General features: G+C 40.6%; 1 protein-coding gene across 1 annotated transcript in view; it reads right to left on the bottom strand.

Annotated features, from left to right (window-relative positions):
- The window catches only part of LOC124779320 (lysosomal alpha-mannosidase-like), a 270,837-nt gene that overhangs the window by 197,174 nt on the left and 49,467 nt on the right, over positions 1–24,196 (bottom strand). Inside the window, exon 3 of the mRNA XM_047253703.1 lies at positions 5,691–5,772. Coding sequence (XP_047109659.1) covers positions 5,691–5,772 — 82 coding nt within the window. The remainder of the gene's footprint in view (positions 1–5,690; positions 5,773–24,196) is intronic.

Below are 24,196 nucleotides of genomic sequence, written 5' to 3'. Positions count from 1 at the left end.
CAAGGAAAAGATAGTCATATCAGATAACAAAATAAAGACAATACGGGATATAGTGAAGGAGGAAGCCAGTAGAATCAGACATGAAGAGGGACAAATAGAATTAAGAGTAAATGATACATTGGTGACAGATGTGTATATTGTTGCAGAACTTTTTAACAAACATTTTATAAATGTTACTGAAAAGATGGGGTTGTCAGGTTCTGTAAATTCTGCTATGGAATACCTCAGACCAGACATTTCAAGTAACTTCCATAACATGAATTTGACCCTCAGTACCCCAGCAGAAGTAATGTCCATCATAAAACATCTAGTGGGTATGATGAAATATCAACAAAGTTAATCAAAGAATGTGATTCTGAGCTAAGTAACATATTAAGATATCTGTGTAACCAGTTGTTTATCAGTGGAATATTTCCTTAATGGTTGAAATATGCTGAAGTTAAGCCACTGTTTAAGAAGAGAGATAAAGAAATAGGATCAAATTTCTGTCCAATTTCACTTTTGCCAGCATTCTCAAAAATTTTAGAAAAGATAATATATAATTGGCTTTATGACCATCTTATCACAAATAGCATACTGTCAAAGTCGCAGTTTGGATTTCTAAAGGCTTCTGATATTGAGAAGGCTATCTACAGTTACAGTGACAATGTACTTAATTCATTAGACAAAAAATTGCAGGCAACTGATATATTTTGTGATCTGTCAAAGACATTTGACTGTGTAGATCACAATTTTCTTTTAAGTAAATTAGAATATTGTGGTGTAATGAACCTACTATGCTGTCATATTAGGAGGAGAGGTGATACTCCTATGTTGCACGTCCCAGATGGTGGATAGGGAAGTCCTCACCGGTTTACTGGCGGACTTGAGTGAAATAAAATAGCTCTCGCAGACCAAACACACCCTCTGCGGTTAACAACCGGAGTTGTAAATCGAAGCTTGCTCCAACTAAGGTTGACAACCTTCGACAATCAAAAATGGAAAGGTCTTTTAGGAAAAAAATTCCACTGTCCTTCTCAAAAAGGCAGGAAAAGGCTACATCGGATTCGGTGGGTAGTCAACTAGAAGACAGCAACGAATCAGAGCGTTTGCAACCATCCAAATGCACACTAAAACACAAAAAGAAGATTAAACATGAGCAAATAAATTATATAGCAACACACAACATAAACTCACTACTTCAGACCGGAAAACTCAAGGAGCTCACAGATGAACTAAATAAACAAAAAATTTTAATAACAGGGATCCAAGAAATGAGAAACACCACAGAGGACCCATTCGAATCACAAGGATACAGAATTTATAATGGGAAACCAGGACTGAGGGCAAGGAAACAGGGTTTTTAGTAAACATAAAAATAATAGATTCAGTAACGGATTTCCAAGCAGTATCACCAAGAATTGCGACTCTAAGCTTTAAAACAATGAATAAAACCTATACAATAATAAATGCTCATGCCCCAACAAATGAAAAAAATTGTCTAACAAAAACAAAGGAAGAGGTAGATAAATTTTGGGACCTTCTAGAACAAACTGTGAACAGAGTAAATAAAAATAATGTAAAAATCTTATTGGGAGATTTCAATGCTCAGTTGGGAAAAGAAAGGAAATATAAAGATATAATTGGGAAATGGAGTCCACATAAATTTACAAACAAAAACGGTCAAAGACTTGTAGAACTCTGCAGAGAACACAACCTTATATCTAAATCAACATACTTTAAGAGGAAGCCAAGTAAACTTAAAACATGGAAACATCCAGACTGGAGGAAGGGTGAGTGGCAGCTAGACCATGTCTGTATGGACAAAAATTTTCATAAGGAGATCCACAACGTTAAAGTACTGAGAGGAGTAGACACAGGCTCAGACCATTATATGGTTAAAATTAAAATCAAATTCACACCGTTAAAGAAGAGGACCAGAAAAACTAATAAAATAAAAAGGAGGTTTGACCCACATCAGCTAATTAAAAATAATAAGTACCAACAAATAACACAAACCATCAAATTAACAGATGAGCTAGAACAACTAGTGCCTAATCTTAAAAAAGAAGCAGAGAATCTAGCTCCCTTGAACCCATGAAGGAAATATGCATGGTGGACATCAGAATGTGACAAATTCCATGAAGATAGACACCAACCATGGTTAAAGTTTCAAACACATAAAACTGAAGAAAATGCCATCAACCTAAAAAATGAAAGAAAAAAATTCACTCAAAATATTAGAAGAATCAAGAGAGGATTTCATAAAGATATTATAAAGTCTGTAGAAGGTAATTATCATAAAACCAACTCCAGGAACTACTACAAAATGTTTGGGAAACAACTACAACAATATGAGGCCCCTACACTAATACTGAAAGATGAAGATGGAAGAATGACACACAGTAACAAGGAAAATGCAGAAATCATGGCAAAAGCATTTTACAAACTTCTGAATTGAGAGGAACCCAAAGAACCCTTACAAATCAACATAAATACCCCAATAAAAACCAAACCTAACAAACTAGACCCTCCAACTTTCCAAGAAGTAGAAGAAATTCTTAAAGAACAGAAAAATTATAAGGCATGTGGAGAAGATCAGGTTTTTGTTGAAATGTGGAAATATGCAAGTGACACAGTCAAGACCTCCTTACACATGGCTCTAACAAAAATTTGGGTAACAGAACAATTTCCCGAACATTGGACCACAGCTATCATCCACCCACTACACAAAAAGGGAGATAAGAGCAACCTAGACAACTACAGAGGAATCTCTCTCCTAGATTGCACATATAAAATTCTATCCAAGATCCTATATGAAAGAATCAAGGAGCAATTAGAACAGGAGTTAGGGGAATATCAGGGAGGTTTCAGACCATGGAGAAGCTGTGCAGAGCAGATAATTAGTTTAAAATTGATTATGGCATACTACAAGAAACGGAACAAACCTCTGGCAATAACATTTGTAGATTTTAAGAAGGCATATGACTGTCTCCACAGACCTTCAGTATTAAAAATATTAAGAAATCTAGGACTTCATCCAAAACTAATTAAAATAATACAACTCACTCTAACCAACACCAAATCAAAAGTGAAGTTTAGAGGAGAAATTTCGGAACCATTCCTCATAAAAACAGGCTTAAGACAAGGTGACTGCCTATCACCATTACTTTTCAAATGTGCACTGGAATACATAATGAGAGAATGGTACAAGGACAATCCAAAGAGGATAAGAATTGGAAGTGCAAAAGAAGATATTAGCTTAAACTGCTTGGGATTCGCTAATGATCTTGCTCTCTTAGCCAACACCGTTCAAGAAGCCAGGCAACAGGTGAAATCACTACAAGAAATAGCAGAGAAAGTAGGCCTTAGAATATCATTTGAAAAAACGGAGATTATGCTAACTGATCCACCACTTGCAAACAAAATTACAATAGGAGAACAGGAAATCAAAATTGTTGATAAATTTAAATATTTAGGCAAAATAATAACATACAATCTAAATGAGAAGCCATCATGGCAAAATAGAATAAAAAAACTGAACTATGCAAATTACATTACCAAAACTACATACAACAAAAAAAGCCTATCTATAGATGCAAAATTAAAACACAATAAAACAGTTACACAACCAGAAATAATGTATGCAGCTGAAACTATCTTCAAAACAACTAATACAGCAGAAATTGACAGAATACTAAAAATAGAAAGAAGAATAATTAGGACATGTATAAATAAACAGTATAAAATAAATGGACATTGGAGAATAGCATCAAATGCAACAGTATATAAGAAAATAGAACCAGTCATGAGCACAATCAGGAAGAAACGCATCTCATTCTTTGGACATCTGATGAGAACTCCAGAAAACAGAATTAGTAGAAAATAATACAAAAATTGTGGAATAGCAAGAGCGACATTAAATGGATCACAGAAATTAAGGAAGATATAAAAGAACTTCAATTTACAGTAGATGACCCAAAAAACAAGACAGAGAAAACCAGAATACTGCAAGACCCACAAACCAGACTACAAATGAAAATCAATAAAAGGAGTACAGGAAGAGTTGTCTCAGATGAAGAAAGAAAGAAAATATCTGAAAGAATGAAGAAATATTGGGCAGACAGAAGAGCAAAACACCTTTCATATAAGAATAGCCTCTAATAATTATATTACCTAAATATATTAAGTTATTGTCGAACCAAATTGTATCCATGTGTAACAACTTGTTTAGAACTTTGTATTTTTTACTACAGTGGTCCAATGAAGGCCATAAAATAAATAATAATAATAAATTGTGGTGTAACAGGAATTGCTGGAAAATGGTTCAAATTTTAAATCTCTGGCAGGACACAAAGGGTGTTATTAGGAAAGAGACATGTATTAAGCTATCAGTCATCATCCAACTGGGAATTAATTACATGTGTTCTTAGTAAATGAGTGTTTGTAAAATGATTCTTTCACATAGTGTTCATTAAAAAAAATGACGATCATTCCACTTGGGAACTGTGGAAGGTACATTAGCTTATTTGTTTCAGTTGTAAGTATTTGTCATGTATTATTGTTTTTCTGACATGTTCTACGTGCTGGAGGACCTCCTTACTATGAATCAATTGGAATGAAAGTTAATCTAACCTAATCTGATTATAACTAATCTAGTATCTGTATGAATAGCAGCTTATAATATAAATATTTTTTGCAGTCTGCTGTGTACATAGCTCAAGAGATATACAGAAGTACCACAAGAGGCTATCTCCTACAGGTATATCACTTTCAGGGGTCTCCTCAGTTCTGATCAGCAGCCTCTAGATGTTGCTCGGCGACCGGGGCCATATTCTGCTTCCACAAAATGTCCATCAGTGTGTCATACACACCCACTCATAGTGTTGCCAGCAGCCACACAGGCCACTGACAATCACTGGCTACCTCACTTTTGGCAAGTATGGGTGTGGGAGGAGATCCTTCTATCAACAGGCACAAGAGATGGTCTGATTCCGACACTCACTCAAGTTCTGACAGTTCTGGCACAGTTCTGACAGTTTCTGCAGTTACGCTATGGAGCACAGTTCTGACAGTTCCTTTCAGAAGCTATTTGTGCTAATGTTCTATTTCTCTCACAGAGAGTGCCAAAGTTCTACAGTGACTACATTTCCAACATAATAATCACTATGGAGCAATATGAACAATTAACTGTGAGTGTCAGCAAAGTACTTTCAATTATAGTGACTATAAACTACCAAGAGAGAGCAAAGTTATTTATATTCCATTGTATTAGGTATAGGATTTCAAGTGTCATGCATCAAGCTACCAGGAAGTTAAGTACATTTATTGTAAATAGTCAATGTTAATAAATGATAGTTATACTTTTGAATTGTGCTGCCACACTTCTCTTTTAGTGCCATCCTGTCAAGCAAGTGTATGTTTAGATATTAGCAAGTACACATATATGACTACCTAGTAGTGAACTACTGTAGGAAAAGTGTTTTCTGCTACTGTGGGTGATTGGGCTGAATTGATGATATTATTAGTTATACTGAAAGTATAATCCTCTGTTTTGTTTTCTCTCTCTCTCTCTCTCTCTCTCTCTCTCTCTCTCTCTTGATAAAAGAGTGCAATGTTAAATAGATGTGGAATGTAACAGCACTTTACTTGAATTACTGGTAGTTAGCACATGTCATGATTTTATATAAGTATATATATTGGCCACTCACCGTCTGTCTGGATTTTCTTGCAGCTCTGTTATCACAGTGTCTATAATGTACTGCACACCTGCTTTCCGTACAGATGGCTTACCTGAAAAAATGATGTGATGCTAAGGGTGACACCCATTATTTTTCTATTTCTATCTCAGGCTAACATTTATTAATGAACTAAAATATCAGGCAGTATTCTTTAAAACTCCACAGCTTACAGACAATGTTCTCTGACCAATAATTTTTTTCTTTCAGACTGAATTTTTGTATTAGCTCTCAGATATGAGATCTTATCATCTGTATAAGTTTTTTTTTTCATATGTTGGCCCCAGGTATTCCACTGGATTATTGGTGCTGTTCAGCCATGCATGCTTACAGGTTGATTAGAAAATACTCTGTGGAAAGTAAGAGATCTATGATAGTATCTATTATGTTTCTAAATTTCCCTTACACACTTTTTGTGTAAATCAGGACATTTTCACAGCATCTGTTGAAGTAAGAGGAGTGTTCAACAATGGAAAGTGGTGTAAGATGTTTGAAATCCTCAAAATAAATCAATATACTTTACAGGAAAATGTGGGTAACATACAGTAAGAGCAAGAAGCAAGGGGAAACAATATGATTGGATGACCAAGAGAGATGTGCCCAGATTAAGAAGTATGTAAGTGGCCTTTCTCCTCCCCTGTTGAACCAGTATTTTGAAGAAACAATGTAGAAAGTAAAAGAAAGAATCAGAAGTGTAATTAAAATTCAGGGTGAAAAATACCGATGGTAATATTTACGGAAGAAACTGCATTGCTCTTTTACCTAGTGAGAAAGTGAAAGACAATGTTTAATATGTTCATTCCTATACCTATTTTTGTGCAACTGATGACTAATTATACCTCTTCTTAAAATGTGCTTCACAGCCACTGATTAACAGCCATGAATAAAATTTTAAGCATCCTAGGAGTTTGGAAGATATGTTTAGAAACAGCTTGCATCTGTGTGAGTAGTACATCATCATCAGCGTTTCTGAATTACTGGCAGGAACTCTTCCACAAAACAAATGTGTGATTCTTCCAACTTAGATTTATTGTTCAGATTTTTCATTTCTTTGTGGAATCTGAAAGGATTGGCAGATGGGTGCGCATATTTCTGTACAACATGTAAACTAAATTTATCAAACTGCTTTATTTATTTATTTATTTATTCTCCCAGTGTTCAGTGAGTGAATGCCATATCTTCATTCAAATACCGTAAGTATGTATTATTAACTATAAACTTGTATTGGAATAGTAGTAACTGCAAATCACATGTGGGAGTGCATGTACTGCCACAGCTATATCCTGATACATTGTGTGCTTACTCAATAGCATTTCATCACTGTCGCCCATTTGAAGTAATCCTATGGATAAAGACAGCCCCCAAACTTTTCTGTGTCTTACAGTCTTCAGTAATGTGCATCAGAATCACACTGGCTGGAGAAGCATCATATTTATTTGTACAATAACACACCATGCCAAATACTTGACTTCTACCATTTTCTGATGAATCTGAAGATGAAGTCTGAACTTTATCTGTGGTCAAGCATAAAGGTGACATTAAGTTATAATCAGCAGTCACCACTCACAGGAAAAGTAAAACTTCTACAAAACTAATCATTAACATTGAGAACATTATATTCTCAAAACTGTGCCAAAGAACTTGAAATCTGAGATTGAACCTTGAAGAAATCAACATCTGCAAGAAGCTATTAAATTCAAATTATGTCACAGCACTTGCAAGCACTAAATGACAGTGTATTATGATGCCACATTACATTTTGGTGCCAAAGCGAAAGAATATTAGAATGTAGAATCTAGTTTATTCATCTCATAATGTACAGTTACAAATAAAAGATTTTTGTACTGGAGACACATTAAATTACTTTTTTTAAAAAAAAAAGATTATAATAGTTAACATATTTCTGCATTTTTACACAAGAACAATTAAATAAGAACATATATAACACTTACAGTCATTTTTCAGCTTGCAATATAGGTTATACACTGTATTAACATGCACTTGGTTTGTCTGCCGGGGGGCCTACTCCAAGATGTGGAGACGGCCTTGCCTGCGGCTATCGAGCGTACGAGGTGCAGTCGTCTGCAAGTAGTTGCTCACATCGGCACCAATGATGCCTGTCGCTTGGGTTCTGAGGTGATCCTCAGTTCATACAGGCGGCTGGTGGGTTTTATGAAGACCGCTGGCCTCGCACGCCGGGTGCAAGCAGAGCTCTCTATTTGCAGCATCGTTCCCAGAGTGGGTCGGGGTCCTTTGGTTTGGAGCCGAGTGGAGGGTCTCAACCAGAGGCTTCGTCGACTCTGTGACAGTCTTGGCTGCAGATTTTTAGACTTGTGCTATTGGGTGGGGAATTGTAGGACACCCCTAGATGGGACAGAGGTGCACTACACAAAGGAAGTGGCTACTCGGGCAGCAGAGTACTTGTGGCGTGCACATGGGGGTTTTTTTAGGCTAGGCAGTAGTGCGAGGTGTCCTGATGAACACTCACCAGTCAACATGCAGGCAGGGAAATCAGGACATGCTCAGTGTAAAGACACTTCAACTATCAAGATATTAGCAGTAAATTTTCAGAGTGTTCAGAATAAAGTTCCTGAATTTACTGCCCTCTGGGAAGTGTGTGGTGCGCAAATTATTCTCGGGACTGAGACCTGGCTGAACCCTGAGATAGGAAGTTCTGAAATATTTAGTGAGGGTTGGAACGTGTATCGGAAAGACAGACTAGACACCATAGGAGGTGGTGTCTTCATTGCAGTTGACAAAAATATTGTGTCTACTGAGGTCAAAGTAGAGTGTGATTGTGAAGTTATCTGGACACATTTAACAGGGCTAGGGGAAATAAAGTTAATTGTGGGGTGTTATTACCGACCACCAGGTTCCACCGTGACAGTTCTAGAATCATTCAAAGGTAGTCTACATTCTGTATCGCAGAAGTACCCAGATCATGCTACGAGGGCTATCCACAAAGTAGATTACGCTTTGGAATTAAAAATAAATAAAGTATTGGAATATTTTTTTATCATATAAAGATGAAAGCCACACTTAAATACTACTTTTCTACATAGTTGCCATTTAAATTAAGGCACTTATCGTAGCGATGGACGAGCTTGGAAATTCCTTCGTCGTAAAATTCGACCGCCTGCGCCTTCAACCACGTGGTTACCTCTTCTTGAAGCTGTGCGTCGTCATCAAAATGCTGCATAGTCAACCACTTCTTCATTGCTGGGAACAAGTGGAAGTTGCTCGATGCCAGGTCGGGACTGTACGGCGGATGAAGAAACAACTCCCACTAAAAAGATTCGAGAACTTCACAAGTGGCATTTGCCATGTGCGCCCGGGCATTGTCGTGAATCAGCAAAATCTTTGAGCCCAACTTTCCCCTGCGCTTGTTTTGTATTGCTCTTCTGAAGTTGAGCAGAGTTTGGCAATACCTTTGAGAGTTTATTGTGGTGCCTCTTTCCAGGAAATCCACAAAAATCACACCTTTTCTGTCCCAGAAGAAGTAACCACGTGGTTGAAGGCGCAGGCGGCCGAATTTTACGACGAAGGAATTTCCAAGCTCGTCCATCACTGCAATAATTGCCTTAATTTAAATGGCAACTATGTAGAAAAGTAGTATTTAAGTGTGGCTTTCATCTGTATATAATAAAAAAAATTTCCAATACTTTATTTATTTTTAATTCCAAAACGTAATGTACTTTGTGGATAGCCCTCGTATATTAATCGGAGGTGACTTCAACCTACCTAGTATAGACTGCGATGTCTATGGCTTCATTACAGGTGGTACAGACAAGCTGCGTGTGAATTACTTTTGAACACATTATCCGAAAACTGTCTTGAGCAGCTAATCGACAGCCGACGTGTAATGGAAATATTTTAGATCTGGTAGCTACGAACAGACCATACCTCATCGACAGTGTCAGCATTGAGACAGGAATTAGTGATCATGATGCTGTCATTACGGCTATGGTTCCGAAAGTTAAAAAGTTGGTCAAGTAGGCTAGGAGAGTATTCTAACTAGAAAGAGCAGATAAGCAGTTGTTAGCATCCCACTTAGTAAATGAATCGACTTCATTTACTTCCGGTACGATGGACGTGGAAGAATTATGGGCAAATTTTAAACACATTGTAAATTACGCATTGGACAAGCATGTGCTGAAAAAGTGAGTTACGGATGGAAAAGACCCGTCGTGGTTTAACAGCGCAATTCAGAGAATGCTCAGGAAGCAAAAGCAGTTGCACTCGCAGTACAAGAAAGATCGGGACAATGATGACAGGCAAAAGTTAGTAGAGATTCGTGCTGCTGTAAAAAGAGCAATGCACGAAGCATTCAACCACTAGCACCATCATACCTTAGCAAAAGATCTTGCTGAAAACCCAAGGAAATTCTGGTCTTACATAAAATTGGTAAGCGGGTCGAAGGCTTGTCTCCAGTCACTCACTGATCAGTCTGGCCTGGCAATGGAAGACAGCAAAATGAAAGCAGAAATTTTAAATTTAGCATTTGAGAAATCTTTCACGCAGGAGGATCATACAAACATACCACCATTTGAGTCTCGTACAGATTCCCGGATGGAGGACATAGTGATAGACATCCCTGGGGTTGTGAAGCAGCTGAATGGCTTGAAAATAAATAAATCACCAGGTCCTGATGGGATTCCAATTCGGTTTTACAGGGAGTACTCTACTGCATTGTCTCCTTACTTAGCTTGCATTTATCATGAATCTCTTGCCCAGCGTAAAGTCCCGACCGACTGGAAAAAAGCACAGGTGATGCCTGTATATAAGAAGGGTAGAAGGACAGATCCTCAAAATTACAGACCAATATCCTTAACATAAGTTTGTTGCAGGATTCTGGAACATATTCTCAGTTCGAATATAATGAATTTCCTTGAGACAGAGAAGTTGCTGTCCATGCATCAGCACGGCTTTAGAAAGCATCGCTCCTGTGAAATGCAACTCGCCCTTTTTTCACATGATATCTTGCAAACCATGGATGAAGGGTATCAGATGGATGCTATATTCCTTGACTTCTGAAAGCATTTGACTCGGTGTCCCACTGCAGACTCCTAACTAAGGTACAAGCATATGGGATTGGTTCCCAAGTATGTGAGTGGCTTGAAGACTCCTTAAGTAATAGAACCCCGTATGTTTTCCTCGATGGTGAGTGTTCATCGGAGGTGAGGGTATCATCTGGAGTGCCCCAGGGAAGTGTGGTAGGTCCGCTGTTGTTTTCTACCTATCTTTTGGATAGGGTGGATAGGAATGTGTGGCTGTTTGCTGATGATGCTGTGGTGTACGGGAAGGTGTCGTTATTGAGTGATTGTAGGAGGATACAAGATGACTTGGACAAGATTTGTGATTGGTGTAAAGAATGGCAGCTAACTCCAAATATAGATAAATGTAAATTAATGCTGATGAATAGGAAAAAGAATACTGTAATGTTTGAATACTCCATTAGTAGTGTAGTGCTTGACACAGTCACGTCGATTAAATATTTGGGCGTAACATTACAGAGCAATATGAAGTGGAACAAGCATGTAATGGCAGTTGTGGGGAAGGCGGATGGTCGTCTTCGGTTCATTGGTAGAATTTTGGGAAGATGTGGTTCATCTGTAAAGGAGACCGCTTATAGAACGCTGGTGCGACCTATTCTTGAGTACTGCTCAAGCATTTGGGATCCCTATCAGGTCAGATTGAGGGAGGACATAGAAGCAATTCAGAGGCGGGCTGCTAGATTTGTTACTGGTAGGTTTGATCGTTATGCGAGTGTTACGGAAATGCTTCAGGAACTCAGGTGGGAGTCTCTAGAGGAAAGGAGATGTTCTTTTCATGAATCGCTACTGAGGAAATTTAGAGAACCAGTGTTTGAGGCTGACTGCAGTACAATTTTACTGCTGCCAACTTCCATTTCGCAGAAAGATCACAAAGATACGATAAGAGAGATTAGGGCTCGTACAGAGGCATATAGGCAGTCATTTTCCCCTCATTCTGTTTGGGAGTGGAACAGGGAGAGAAGATGCTAGTTGTGGTATGAGGTACCCTCCTCCATGCACCGTATGGTGGGTTGCGGAGTATGTATGTAGATGTAGATGTATTAACAGTTTATTATACAATACATGATCTTTTTTGTTTCTTTTCTTTTCAAATTGCCAAACTGTCCTGCTTGAATTCTTCGATTGAATAATAACATTTTTCCATTAGTGTATTAAATAAAAATATTTTTAGTGGATCAGACTCCATATTTAACAGATTTAATTTATTCTAAATAATTAATCTCATGTACAATGGTGTTTGAGCACAAAGCTTTAAATTATGAGAGGGAAGTTTGAAACTGCATCTGTGACAAGTACTGTAATTGTGGTTGAAATGAAAATTGTCAAGGGAGTTTTGATTTTTACAGATGAATATAAAAATTTTGCAGATGTACAGACAAGGAATGGTTAGTATTTTTAATTTTTTACATAATGGGTGACATGATGTTCTTTTTTGGGCTAAATACATGTTTCTTATTATTCTCTTTTGAAGTGTAACTAATCTTGGGCCGTTCTCAGAGTTTCCCCAGAAATTTATTCCATACATACATACATACATCAATTCTTGTTCCATAGATCATGAATACGACATTTCATAATGATGTCGAACGTATCACCTAAACAAAGTTTTCTTTACACTTTTTTTTTTTTGTTACTGCTTCATATCTAAGAATTCATCTGTTGAGTAGAAGGAAGGAGTTGTCATTCAGAAATTTGTTTGATTCGCTTTTAGATGTTGGTTGGCTATCTGTCAGACTTTTAATACTATTTGGCAAATGATCAAAGATTTTTGTGGCAGCGCAATTCACCCCTTTTTTTTTGCCAAAGTGAGATTTAATCCAGAATAGTGAAAATTATCCTTTCTTCTAGTGTTGTAGCTATGCACTTAGCTGTTATTTTTGAACTGGGAGGGATTATTAATGACAAATTTTATAAGAGAATATATGTATTGCGAAGGTGCTGTGAGTATCCTCAGTTCCTTAAATAAATGTCTGCAAGGTATCGAATTATAGTCTCAAAGTAGTTATGGTAGATTATCCTCCTGGTGCCCATAAGTGAGGAACTAGATAAGACATTCGTCGCATAAACTAGACTGTTTGGTTTGTATGTTTTGAAGTCTACACGTGCATTACAATTTAAATTTTTGTCAAGATTTAGATCTAAAAATTTTACATAACTCACTTCAGTCATTTCCTGATTGCTGTGTACTATTTTTATGGGAGATGCTGATGATGTTTTAGCACTGAACTGCACTGATTGTGTTTTTGTGACATTGAGTTTTAATCTATTTTGCTGAAACCATAGCTCTAGGTTTTCCATTATATTTTCCACAGTATCATGAATTTGTTCTAAATTGTCATTTTCAATTAAAATTGAGGTGTCATCTGCAAATAAAATGGAGTGAACATCAATGTTTAAAGCTAAATCATTTATGTACAGCAGATAAAGATGGGCCCTAAAATTGAGCCCTGTGGGACCTCTGCACAAATCTTTTACTAGTCCGACAATGATTTTTTTTCCATTTTAATTTGAATTTAGAATAACGCTATGTTTTGTTTCTGACAAATAAGATTTGAACCACTGCAATGCCCTGTCCATGATCCCATAGCTCTCTAGCTTGTGTAGAAGTAGTAACTGATTAAGCTTTGGTCAAATCACAAAAAATGACTGTGACCTTTTTAACCCTGTCTAAAGCAGAGTTTATCTTTTAAGTGAATTCATTGATAGTATTTATTGTATTTTTCCCGTTTTGAAATCCAAATTGAATTTTAATTGTAATATTGTTTTCTATAAGAAAGTTTTCAAGCTGTTTTGCAACAATCCTTTCTATCACCTTAGCAATAACTGTCAATGGGGAAATAGGGCAGTAATTTCCCATGTCATCTGGTGAGCCTTTCTTGAACAAAAGTCTTATTTCAGCATGTGGGAAATATCCCTCCTTAAATGACTAATAATTTTAGCCAATGGATGAGAATTGATGTTATAAACAGCCTTGACTACAGTGCTTGTAATTTCATCCCACCAAGCTGATTTCCTTTTTTTATAACACAATAGCATCTTCTACATATTTGGGATAATTCTTTTGAAAGTTTTGAGGTTTGCATTTTGTTCTATATTTACAAGGTTGACATCTACCTTGTCCTAGTGGGCTGTGATATCTGCTTCTGATTTTGCTACATTTATGAAGAAATCATTGAAACAGTTTGACATTTGAAAAGGATCTATAATTATATCACTTATAATTTTTGTTTGGACAATTTCTTGGCAATGTTTCTTTACTCCCAACTCAGATTTGATGACATCTCAAATTACCTTTGATTTATTTTCATGTTTACCAAGATACAGGTTGTTAGCCAATTTTTTTGGTGCCTGTACAACTTTTTAAATGTATTTTTATATCTCTTTACATACCCCACAATGTCAGCATTTTTGTTACATTTTAACTCATTGTGAAGCTGTCTTTTCCTGGAACTAGAAACTTTTATTCCTGGTGTAATCCAACTTATTTTATTGGCCACTCTCTGATGCCTGGCCTGAGGGGGAAAAGTTTCATTGAAAACATCTAGGAAACAGTTATGAATGTTTTGAAATTCTTTTCACTTGACACACTTTTATTTGTCCATTTATTATGTGTATGTGTTGTTATGTGTTACTTGTAATCAAATGACAAATCCTATATCACATGTGTGATCTATTGGATGCTAAATAAATAAATAAATATTTAGAGGCCAGAGGAATTAACATTAATGAGTAGTAAATGCGTAGAAGAGAGAAAGGAACTTTGTGATGACTATAGTAGGAGGTTGGAGGCTTCCGAGAAACAGTGTAAAGGTGAAGTCAAAGCAGCAAGGAGATTTTGTGCAGAAAATAGTGTTAAACTTGAGAACCAAATTGGTCGGATTAAAAATGATTTAAAAACAGAGGTAGAAACCAAGTGTGCAGTAATGGTAGAGGAAAAACTGGTAAATGTAAATAAAAATGTAGAATCAAAATTGGCTGAAATGAAGGAAAAGGTTGAAGATGTACAAAATCTAAAGTACAGAATTTAAAGTGTCCCAAATAGTTGTTCATTTGATAGTTGTACACAATTTAATAATTTTGAACTATATGGTGAAGTGCATCCACTGGATTTCATTAGGAAATTTAGTGATTTGCTGAAACATGGAATGATAAAGACAGGTTTCTTGAAAGGGGATGCTTTTGGATGGGCAGCTCAGATAGCTGATAGTTGCACTTCATGGCACATCTTTAAGAGAGCCTTTTTATATGAATATTTGTCCAAAGAGAAGCAGCATAGAATTTTGGGCGAATTTTGGGGAGGAGAGAGATTTAGAGATTTGACTGTAGGAAGGCTACTGTGAGAGGTTTCTGTCAGTTTTGGATAAGCAAACTGAAATATTTGGACAAAGAGGTAGGTAGTATATCAATAAATATGGGTATAGAAACTAAGTTGCCTCAAAAAGTTAGAGTATAACTTGTACCTGCCTCTAGGGATAATATTACTGATTTTTTGTATTATGTTGATAAAGTGTGATAAAGTGGAGTGAGTGAAGCCCTCAGTGGAAAACCATAGGAGGAATTTTGATGATAATAATGGCCTTGGAAAGCAACTTGTTACATGAAAGCTAATGGAAATTATAAAGAGATTGCAACACTTACCAACAACATCATCAGGGGTACCTGTATCATCACCACAGAAAGTATTTCCAGGGATGACTGATGCAGAATCAGATACAGTAACAGAAAATGCAGCAGAAGTACCTAAAGCAGCAACAGTAACAGCAGTAGAATCAACAACAGCATTAGAAGAACCACCATCAGTATCAGCAGAAGTAACTCCTCCAGCATTAGATCCAGCTCCTACAGCAGCAACACCATCTCTTTCACCAGCAGTAGCAGAACAGGCTCCTTCACCAGCAACAGCAGAAGAAACACCATCAGCAACAGCAGGAGCAACTCCTCCAGCAGTAGAACAAGTTCCTATAGCAGCAGCACCATCTCCCACACCAGCAGTAGCAGAAACAACTCCTCCACCAGTAGCAACTAAACCAACTTCTCCACCAGCAGAAACAGAACCAGCTCCTCCTCCATCATCTTCAGGGGTAGCAGAAAAGAATAGACCAGTCACAGTAAGTAAAGTATCATCTTCATCTCATGATGAAGTGTTACCAAATGATTTGGGAAAATATGATCTTATAAAACTTGTTGACAGTGAAGCGAAACAAACTTCCAACCATGTTTCAAGCAGATCCAAAAAGTAAAATGAAGATTTTTTTATAGATTATTCCAAGAAAGTCCAACCACCACCTAAGATAGATTCCAGGGCTGGAACAACAATTAAATGTTCTCCATTAACCCATAATACTGTACTCTTCCCCTGCTGTGACAGAAACTCTATCTTATTACTGCTCTTAAATGTCAGGTCTCTGAAAAATAAAGCTGATGAGACTGGTATACTACACTCTTGGAAATGGAAAAAAGAACACATTGACACTGGTGTGTCAGACCCACCATACTTGCTCTGGACACTGCGAGAGGGCTGTACAAGCAATGATCACACGCACGGCACAGCGGACACACCAGGAACCGCGGTGTTGGCCGTCGAATGGCGCTAGCTGCGCAGCATTTGTGCATCGCCGTCGTCAGTGTCAGCCAGTTTGCCGTGGCATACGGAGCTCCATCGCAGTCTTTAACACTGGTAGCATGCCGCGACAGCGTGGACGTGAACCATATGTGCAGTTGACGGACTTTGAGCGAGGGCGTATAGTGGGCATGCGGAAGGCCGGGTGGACGTACCGCCGAATTGCTCAACACATGGGGCGTGAGGTCTCCACAGTACATCGATGTTGTCGCCAGTGGCCGGCGGAAGGTGCACGTGCCCGTCGACCTGGGACCGGACCGCAGCGACACACGGATGCACGCCAAGACCGTAGGATCCTACACAGTGCCATAGGGGACCGCACCGCCACTTCCCAGCAAATTAGGGACACTGTTGCTCCTGGGGTATCGGCGAGGATCATTCGCAACCGTCTCCATGAAGCTGGGCTACGGTCCCGCACACCGTTAGGCCGTCTTCCGCTCACGCCCCAACATCGTGCAGCCCGCCTCCAGTGGTGTCGCGACAGGCGTGAATGGAGGTACGAATGGAGACGTGTCGTCTTCAGCGATGAGAGTCGCTTCTGCCTTGGTGCCAATGATGGTCGTATGCGTGTTTGGCGCCGTGCAGGTGAGCGCCACAGTCAGGACTGCATATGACCGAGGCACACAGGGCCAACACCCGGCATCATGGTGTGGGGAGCGATCTCCTACACTGGTCGTACACCACTGGTGATCGTCGAGGGGACACTGAATAGTGCACGGTACATCCAAACCGTCATCGAACCCATCGTTCTACCGTTCCTAGACCGGCAAGGGAACTTGCTGTTCCAACAGGACAATGCACGTCTGCATGTATCCCGTGCCACCCAACGTGCTCTAGAAGGTGTAAGTCAACTACCCTGGCCAGCAAGATCTCCAGATCTGTCCCCCATTAAGCATGTTTGGGACTGGATGAAGCGTCGTCTCACGCGGTCTGCACGTCCGGCACGAACGCTGGTCCAACTGAGGCACCAGGTGGAAATGGCATGGCAAGCCGTTCCACAGGACTACATCCAGCATCTCTACGATCGTCTCCATGGGAGAATAGCAGCCTGCATTGCTGCGAAAGGTGGATATACACTGTACTAGTGCCGACATTGTGCATGCTCTGTTGCCTGTGTCTATGTGCTTGTGGTTCTGTCAGTGTGACCATGTGATGTATCTGACCCCAGGAATGTGTCAATAAAGTTTCCCCTTCCTGGGACAATGAATTCACGGTGTTCTTATTTCAATTTCCAGGAGTGTATTAAAAAGTAAAAAAAGAATGATTTTATGTATAAATGAATGTTAGTTAATTGAAGAAGATATAAAACTGTATATACCATCAGGTTTCAAATTAGTTACATACTACTGCAGACCCAGTGAATGTTATGGGGGTTCTTCCATGCATTTTAGCAATGATCTAGACTTAAAGTTTTCTATTCTTGACGTTAGTGACTTATGCAATAAAGGTGTTTTTGAAGCAGCTGCTTTGATTATACCTGGTGTACAGCTCATAACTGTTTCTTTATATCACACTCCTGATAGTAATGTAGAAAAACTTGCGATCAGTATACAAAAGTATACTAAATACAAAATATTAATTTTTGGGGATCTAAACATAGACATTAGGAAAATGACAGCCAGAAATGTTAATTTAGTAAATATGTTAAGATCCTAATGAAAGTCCTACAAGGCATTTCTCCTGTCTTGAAAATCTAATAACAAATGTATACAAATGTGATTTTGAGGTAGGCTTATTTAATGTTGATTACCTGTTGGACCATAGAGGTATATGGATGAAACTAATTACCGAGAAACCAAAAGAAGACCTGGAACAAACTCAGTGTGTGAGACCATTTACAGATAGAAATATTATCAAGTATAGAGAAGAACTTAAGTCTATAGTTTGGAATACTGTTCTACACTCCTCCAGAAATGTTGATGAAGCCTTCAGCACATCCCTCAAAATCATTTCTGAAATCTTCCATACAAGCTGTCCACTGGTTAAAAAACGTCAGGAAACCTAGCCACTCAACTGTACAGAAGTGGTTTTCACCTCAATTACAAAAACTGAGACTATTGCTAATTACTTGTCACGATGAGGTCAAAAAGGGAGCAGTAGATAAAGAAACTTACAAAAACCTGAAAAGAAAATACAGATCTGAAATTAAAATAGCCAAGTGGAAGGCAAATGAGTATTTCATTAAAACTTCACACAATAAACATAAGGCTGCAAGGAAAGCAATAAAAGCAGAGCTAGGTATGGATATAAACTATAAAGACAACACAAATGCTGCTAACATCACTGCTGATGATTTCAATCACTTTTTTGTCAACTCTACCAAACTTAGACTCTCAACTCAGGGCAACCAGAATTCCAATTCTACACAACCAGCTATTTCTCACCTCACATCTGGCAGAAATTTTCAACGAAATATTACAGACATACAGTCAGTTTGTAAATGGAGAGAAGTACAAGTAATTGATATAATTAAAGTGACCTCTAAATTAGGATACTCCAGATCTGAAGATGTTTATGGCCTGTCAAACTTTGTAATTAAAAAAATTGTAGATCTCATATCATATCCTTTTTTCATACTGATAAACTGGATGCTCTCTAGTGGACACTTTCCAGAATGCCTAAAAAAGACATTTGTCATACTATTTTACAAAAAGGGTGACAAGTCCTGTATCAATAATTATAGATCAACTTCTCTTGTTCCCATTCTTTCCAAAATACTAGAACATTGCGTACTGCAGCAAATATGCATGCATCTATCAGACAATAATATATTTGAGGAGGATTGAAGAGGATTACAGGGTTGGTTGCACCAATAATCACGCCCATTTAGCAATAGTTCATTTATTAACCTTAACACATACAAGGATCACAAAGAACTGAACTCAACATGGCGGAACAGCCAAAGATAATGCTTAGAGTCCAAAGATGAATGCATATCGATGTTGGTTTTGATTTCATCAGCGCCACATAGTCCCCCCCCCCCCCCCCCCCTCACAGTACAGAGTACTCTTGAGTGGCCGGGGGGGGGGGGGGGGGTGACTATGGTGTCGGCAAGGGTGGTCTGCGCAAGATAGACCATGGTCAGCTCGACAGCATCGGCGGGGAGCTATGTGGGTAGATGTCGTGAAGGAAGGTTCGGCCACCTAACCTGGAAGTCGTTGAAGCGAGCCGGACGTTGTACTGGGTGTGCTGGTTGTGCGACAACAGGTAGGCCGGCGGTTTGTAGGTGGAATGGAGCGACGACGACGATGTCTCCAGTGGGCATGACGAACACATGAAGCATGTCCAGGTCAACGTCGGGCGGGAAGGGAACACATTTCACCAGGTGGCAGGGAATGGCGGAGGTTGTGTCATGAGCACTGGATGAAGAGAAATACATGACGAACAGTGTATGATCACGCAGTATTATTGAGATGTCATAGATTATGTCTGGAGGAACAGGCACAAACACCTCGAGCGAGGGCATGTTCAAGACAGAAAGGGGGGGGGGGGGGGCATGAGAAACCTCAACATCGTGAGGCAGGTGACTGTGGAGAGGTCGAAGGGACCAGCGAAGGGCCCGGCGGTGAGGGTGTGATCATAGGGAAGCTCGACATGAGTAGCACTCGACAGAGTGCATCAGACCAGATTAGAGGGCGAGGTCGGAGGAGAGCTTGACGATTGGAGCTGGAAGTCACTCGATCGAGTGTGTAACTCCAACGCGGAGGGAGTGGTCAGAGTGCCATGAGCCACGACAGTGAGTGGCGTGGTCGTGGCCTGAAGGGGGATAGAAGAAGGCTCGACATGAGCAGGCTTAAGTCTGTTGAGAGAGACTGTAACAGCTGAGTCTCTCATCTGGATGTCATAGGTGTTGGCTGAGCGTTGGAGGAGAGCACGGACAGTGTCATCTTGGAGCATGACATACTCGTAATTGTCCAGAGATTTTGGGACATGAACCTTAGGGCGGGAATGGCTGGTGGGCGGAGGAATATGGAGGTTGATGAAGTGGCATCTGATGCTGTCCACGAAGAAGCGTAAGTCAGACTGAGAGAGAGAAACGGAAGGGCTCACACGTTTGCCAAGGAGAGCAATGTTCTGGCCGTACACAAACTCAGTTATTGTGCGTTTGAGGTCTTCCTTATAGATCGCACAAATGCCAAGTAGCACAAGGGGAAGGGCCTCTGTCCATAGAGAGTCGTGGCATTGAAGAACTGCCTTCAAAGTGCGGTGCCGGCGCTCGACTAGCCCATTACTTTGCGGGTGATATGCTGTGGTATGGATGCGCCAGATGCTGCAAATGTTACAAATCTCATTGAACAGGGCTGACTCAAATTGTCTGCCCTGGTCAGTCGTGATGATAGCTGGAGATCCAAAATGTGATACCCATGACTCGACGAAAGCTCAAGCAACAGTTTCTACCGTAATATTGGTGAGGGGGACAGCCTTGACCCAGTGAGTTGTTCGGTCGATAGACGAGAGAACATAACGAAAGCTGTTAGAGGGGGAGAGAGGGCAGACAAGGTCAATGTGAATATGCTGGAAACGCCCAGGAGGGATAAGGAGGTGCGGACGAAGTGTAGTGAAGAAGTGGAGTCTGAAATCAGGTTTTGTGTTTCCTCATCGACGGGTTGGAGGTTAGGCAGATCAGAGAGGTCTAACAGCGAATGGACGGCATCGACTCATGAAAGGAAATCAGCAACTATATTGTCAGCACCCTTTATGTGTCTCACATTGACGGTGAACTGAGATATGAAGTCCATGTATCTGAAGCGGCGAGGAGGCAGGTCAGCTGATGGGTTTGTAATGGCCACAGCTAGTGTTAAAACATAGAAAGGGCGTCCCTCAACATCAGTCTTAAAAGGCTTGATCGCTTCGTAGACCGCAAGCTGGTGCCTGCCAAGGTGTCCGTCAGTGGAGCCTGAATCTCTGCAGCCCGAGGTAGATGTCAGCGATTATAATTAACCATCCCCAGAAAGCGCTGGAGCTCTTTGAATGATGAAGGGCTGGGTAGGTTTAGTATTGTTTGTACATTCTCAGGGGGGGTGAAATTCCATCGGCAGAGACTCGAAAACCAAGAAAAGTGACAGCGGGTTGATGTAGCTGCAATTTGTCCTGGTTGGTCTCAATGCCTGCTGCCGTGACAGTGTTCATAACAGTTTGCACAAGTCGAATGTTGTCCTTGGCGGAGGAGCTGAACACAAGAATGTCATCAAGATATGCAAAGCAGAATTTTAGGTTGAATAGCACTTCGTTGATGAAGTGTTGCCAGGTCTGGGTTATGTTTCTCAGACCGTAGGGCATGAATCGAAACTGAAATAACCTGATTGGGGTGGTGAGGGGCTGTCTTCTCGATGACTTCAGGTGCCAGGGGGATCTGGTGGTAGGCCTGTTTGCAATCAATGACAGAGAACCTGATCGCACCTGTGAGGGAACTGGTAAAGTTGGCAATGTTTGGTATGGGGTAGGTGTCCATAATTGTTCGTGCGTTTAGTTGACGGTAGTCCCTGCACATGCACCAGGACCCTTCTTTATTCGGTGTCATATGAATGGGCGTAGACCAGCTAGTGGCAGAGGATTCAATGATGCTGGAGCTTAGTATTTCAGAAATCTGATTTTTAAGGTTGGAGAGGCGCTCGGGACAAAGTCGACGCGGTTTACTGGAGGTTCGGTTGCAGGAGGGTGCGTGACCGTGGGCGGAGCCAGTGACGCCCCAGCCAGTAGCTTGTTTACCGCTTCCCGGAGCGAGCGGAATGGTCGGCACAGTACGGCCCTGGCCATGTCTGGCCACAGGGCGATGAGCCTGAAGCTGAAACTTGTCAGGTAGGCAGTGGCTGGCGAAATAAAGCAGTGATGCACCGTGTAGTTTGTCAGCAATTGTCATTCTTTGCTCGACAGGTTCGGGAGACTTCTGAGCCACAGGAAAGCGGATGTGAGAAGATAGTTTATCTGACAGTGAGGAGAGCTGTGTCAGAGAATAGATCGGCGCTGGCCAGGGCACATAGCTATCTCCAAAGTTGGGAAGGTTTGTCGTTGCCTAGTGGAACACATGCTGTATTGCTGCCTCAGTTGAGGGTGCAAGCCGATGTAGAATTGTCTTTTTGGCTAGATTGTACCAGGAAGATGAGTCCGGGGTGTCTACCAGGTCAGCAATCAAGTCCTCCTGTTCGTGAAGGTGGGTGATGAGGCACAGAAACCTGGTTGACTCGTCGAGTTTGTAATGGTCAAACACTTCGTCCACAATTTTGAACCAGGTTGTTGCTCTGTCAGGATTAAACGGCGGCAGCATTGTAGAATGTTCGGAAGAACAGGTTGAGTTGAGTTTGTCGGGGCACTGCCTGAATCAAGCTGTTGTTGCTGTAGTATTCCAGGAGAGTGTGCCTCCAGGGGATGTGGCAACGACGGCTGTTCAGGTGGCTGTGTGAAGGTGACACGCTGTGGTTGAGTGCGATCCGTCGTGGCATGGAAGGCCGACACAGGTGAGACACTGTAATGTGTCGATTGCAGTTGCAGAAGCTGAACACGTTGCGGGTGTGTTCGGATTGACATGTCATGAAAGACCGATGTGGATGAGGCACCGAGATGTGTCGAGAATGGTAGCGGAAGCTCGACTGGAGCCGGCACATGGGCGACAGGTGAGAAAAAGTTCAAAGTTTGAGAACGCATGTTAGTCCACAGGAAGCTCGAGTATGATCAGAGCCGGGGCCACCTGTGTTGCAGGGAGGCTGCGGAGGTGCGGGCTGTCCAGAAGCACAGTGTGGGAAATGATGTCGAACGTTGGATGGAATGTGTGAATGTTCACTGTTCGTAGTCACTCTTCTCAAAACGGTGTGCGGATAAGGTGAATGTCGTGGCACAAAACAGTGAGTTATAGCAGTGGGATGGGGGTGGAGGTGAGACACAGATAAAAAGTTATTGTTCCTGTTGCAGGCCAAGGTATCAAAGTAGGAAGGCATGTGCTGATGCTGAACCGAGGCTGGCATTGGCGTGGTCGGATGCTGAGGAAGTAGACCTGTGAACGAAGCAGTTCTGGCCATGTGGCAGGTATCCGTGTGGTACTGCAAGGTTTGTGGCATGGCAAATCGTTGTCCTGGTGGTGGTAGGTTGTCCGACGAAGTATTTGCAGAAATCGGCATTGGTTCCGCACTGCACGGAGATCTGTAAGAGGTAACTGCACAGTCGATGAGGGAGGGCACATGTGGCAGGAATAAAGGCCGGAGTCATGCGCACTCCTAACCTCACTTATTGTTGCAGACTTGAAAACGTCTGGTGAAATTGGCGGAATCATCGAGTGAGAGGCATCGTATTGCAGTCCTGGCGGGTGTACATTGCCCGCAACACGATGCATGTCGATCACAAAATCCGGCGTTAGGCGCTGGGCCGAAGTCATTGCTTGAATGCTGTGTTGATGTAATACACGCAAAAATAACCAACGTGGAGCTCACGGACACAGTAAGCTGGCGGAAATGGAAGACGTTACAACTCGGGGTCACCAGTGAGGAGGATTACTGGGTTGGTTGCACCAATAATCACACCCATTTAGCAATAGTGTTACACAAGGTTTATTACTTCATTCATACTATGCCTCCTTTCACTGCCATCTAGAATATGGCATTCTTTTATGGGGTAACTCCCCAGGTGCCAAAAAACTTTCGCTTGACAGAAAAAAGCAATTAGACATCTTTATGGAATCACTGACAACAAGACCTCATGTAGACCTTACTTTAAAGCCTTAAAAATTCTCACAGTCCCTTCTCTTTACATATATTGTTGCCTATTAAACATAAAAGAAAACTTAAACCACTACACTATAAGGAAATCTGTTCATC

This window comes from Schistocerca piceifrons, chromosome 1 (assembly GCF_021461385.2).
Source record: "Schistocerca piceifrons isolate TAMUIC-IGC-003096 chromosome 1, iqSchPice1.1, whole genome shotgun sequence".
In the NCBI taxonomy this organism is placed as follows: Eukaryota; Metazoa; Arthropoda; class Insecta; order Orthoptera; family Acrididae; genus Schistocerca; species Schistocerca piceifrons.
Note: the sequence above shows the minus strand (reverse complement) of the source record. Positions and strands in the feature narration are given on the sequence as shown.